Source organism: Pinus tabuliformis, chromosome J (assembly GCF_031772625.1).
Source record: "Pinus tabuliformis cultivar Carrire ecotype Pingquan chromosome J, CPIR1, whole genome shotgun sequence".
Lineage (NCBI taxonomy): Eukaryota > Viridiplantae > Streptophyta > Pinopsida > Pinales > Pinaceae > Pinus > Pinus tabuliformis.
In genome coordinates this window covers 977021553-977024433 of record NC_142295.1, presented here as the reverse complement: position 1 = coordinate 977024433, position 2881 = coordinate 977021553, and the positions used below count along the sequence as shown (strand labels likewise).

Here is a 2881-nt window from a genome sequence, read left to right as displayed (position 1 = left end):
AACTAAACTAACTGTATAGAAATCTATTCCGGGTATGTACTAAAACAGTGTTCTTCTTATTGAAAAAGGGTTTCAATGTTTATGTGTGAAGTTATGGCAATTTTTGCAATAATGTTTTTGATATGGGTAGAAATATATGTAATAGTTATAATGTATAAGGATTATGTAATAATAATTAACTTTTACAAATTATAAAAGTGTATTTAAATTATAGATACATAAATGTAAAGATCAAAGTCAGTTTTAATTATAAAATTTACATCTATAATTTTTATTCGTATAAAATTTAAAATTTATTTAAATTTATATTCAGTAAATTTCTTTTCTTACTCTCTTACAAATATCTAATTACAATTATATTAATATTAATATTATAGTATTATATTATAAATATATATTTATAAATTATTTTTTAAAACAACTATTACCATAACCCTTTAATTTATGATGATATCTTGTTGATTGACCTTCGACTCAAAGTTTGTCGCTTACTGTTCTTTTTGAAGGCTGCCGAACATCTATCGGAAGGTCTCTTCCCTCATCGTGTAAAACACAATTCCCCATTTAGCTCATAAAGTTGTTACTATAACCTCAAACTTTTATTGGTGCTACAAAGTCCATACAACTCTGGCATGCTTATTATACAAACATGGCTGGAAAGGTCTGCACCAGCTGCAACAGGTTCTGGCATCAACTGGCGTAAGATCATCTCCATGCCACTGAATTGGCATCCAGGATCCATTTCAATGGATGTGACGACAGCATTTGTAACAACAGATGAGCCCATTCTTCTTCAGCAGGCCACTAGATTTTATTCAGGCCCCGTCACCTTGGCTTCCATTCGTTTGCCCCACCTTGAGGTCTAAACAGGGCAGTCCATGTGTTCATAAGAGATTACGAGAAAGGATATGTCTTAAAGCTTTGCACGGCAGAACGATACAATATACACGAATCTCCAACTTACAATATTTTCTTCAAATGCACCATGCTAAATATCATCTACGCTTGTAACTACCAAATCTGAGCTGCAGTACTGATAATGCCAAGATCACAGTGGTCTGGCAAGTTTGATGACTCTGTTCATAGAAATCAAACTGCCACTAACCCTCTGATGCGATCATGTATCTACAGTGGTCGCAGTTCCACAATGGATAGGGGATGCCGGATCCTCTTCATCATCTTCTGCATCCCATAGGAAATGAGCATAGGATGCAAGAACATTGCTGCAGAATCGAGCCAACAGTGAGATAACATCAGTTAAATGGTTGCATATATTAAAATCCCCGAATCTGTCCACTTTTATAGCCACTTGAGATGTAAAGTTTCCCTCCTTTTTTACCCGACTTGAGATGATTAAATTTGTAAGTTCTAGAATCATCATAATGACAAACGAGACCAGATCCTATATAGCCATCATCCCTAGACTTGGACTAGAACGACTGGAAATAGCAGGTATCATCTCAACATCAATATCTAAATAAGATCAAATGTAAAGAAAGCGATGGAGGTAAGAAGGGAAAGAGAGCATAAACCCTTACACATAAATGTATACATAATTGGATAAAACCACTGAAGAAACAGGAAAGATACTTACCAGTCATCCGGAGCAGCCTCTACAGCTTCCTCATAGTAATATTGTGCGCGAGGTGCATCTTTATGAACATCCCATATCAGATTGGCACAAAAAGAGAGCGCATCTCCATCACCAGGACTGGCTAGGATGGCCCTCCCATAATATTCCTCAGCTCTTTCCAGATCATGCTGGACCTAAATACACACAGCGAACAGTATTTTAATGATTTTGATGTAAGAATATACATTTTATAAATAAGAGATTGATGCTATGCAGTCAGCAACGCTAAGATGATTAGTAATATATAATAGCATAAACGCAGTTCAGATTCCTCGATACTAGCCTCCTGCAGGAACCTAGCATAATTGGTTAACAGAAGTGGGTTGCCAGGATCTGCCTGCAGCATTTTCTTATAGTAATCATCTATGCTATTGGAATCTGATCCAGACCCATCTCCTCTGCCTAAGTACCCACCTCCACCTTCACCTCTAAATCCTCCATTAACAGAACCTGTGGCAGTTTTCGATCCATCAACAACCCCATCGCACCCATCGCACACCAAATCCACTCCAGTGCCTTCAAATATCATGCCACTCATCAAATCATCATTCCTCTCTCCGGAGACAAAAGACCCCTCACCTCCATGGGTTCCAAATGCTGCTATGTTTTTCCCTCGACATTCCTCCTGTGGGTCTCCGGTGCTTTGAAGCCCAATAGATATTTGAGTATCAGAATCCTCAAATTCCTCTTTCAGAGCCTCATCCAATACCACATTGCTCACCAAATTTTCTGTAGAAAGCTTTCTACAAGGTTCCCAAGTACCAGACCCCGACCTTAATCCCAGTTTCCTTAAACTGCCATTCGATAAGGGGTTATGTAAATGAGCTTCAGACAGCGCCCTTTCAAATCTGGGGTGTACCTCGTGATGAAACAACTGACCATTGCCATTGCCGGTAACATGCAATCTGGTCAGCTGAACAGATATGCGCGAATTCAGTCCATGAGTAGAACTGCAGAGTAACATCATGGTATTAACGCCTAAGAGATGTACCATAACCAAATTTCTGGTAAGAGTTGAGTACCATGTTCATTAACTTTGCGGTACAGAATGAGTAGATATATATAGGGCTGACACAGGACGAGTCCAATATATGAAGCCGGGTTGAAAGTATGTTAACCGCGGTTAAATCATTTTCTGTCACGTGATGGAGTGAGGTAGGATGAAGGTGACCATCTCCACCTGTCGGGTAAGGAGGCATGAAATAGATTGGCGATGCGGATTATTTAGCAGGGGCGTTGTTAGTTTTG

General features: G+C 38.7%; 1 protein-coding gene across 1 annotated transcript; it reads right to left on the bottom strand.

Moving 5' to 3' along the window:
* Positions 1-538: 538 nt before the first annotated feature.
* LOC149230107 (uncharacterized) lies at positions 539-2680 on the bottom strand. Its single transcript, XM_089375994.1, has 3 exons — positions 1917-2680; positions 1595-1767; positions 539-1223 (listed from the first exon to the last, which is right to left on the bottom strand). The coding sequence occupies exons 1-3, from the start codon at positions 2625-2627 to the stop codon at positions 1118-1120; spliced, it is 990 nt and encodes a 329-aa protein (XP_089232120.1). The 5' UTR covers positions 2628-2680; the 3' UTR covers positions 539-1117.
* Positions 2681-2881: the final 201 nt, after the last annotated feature.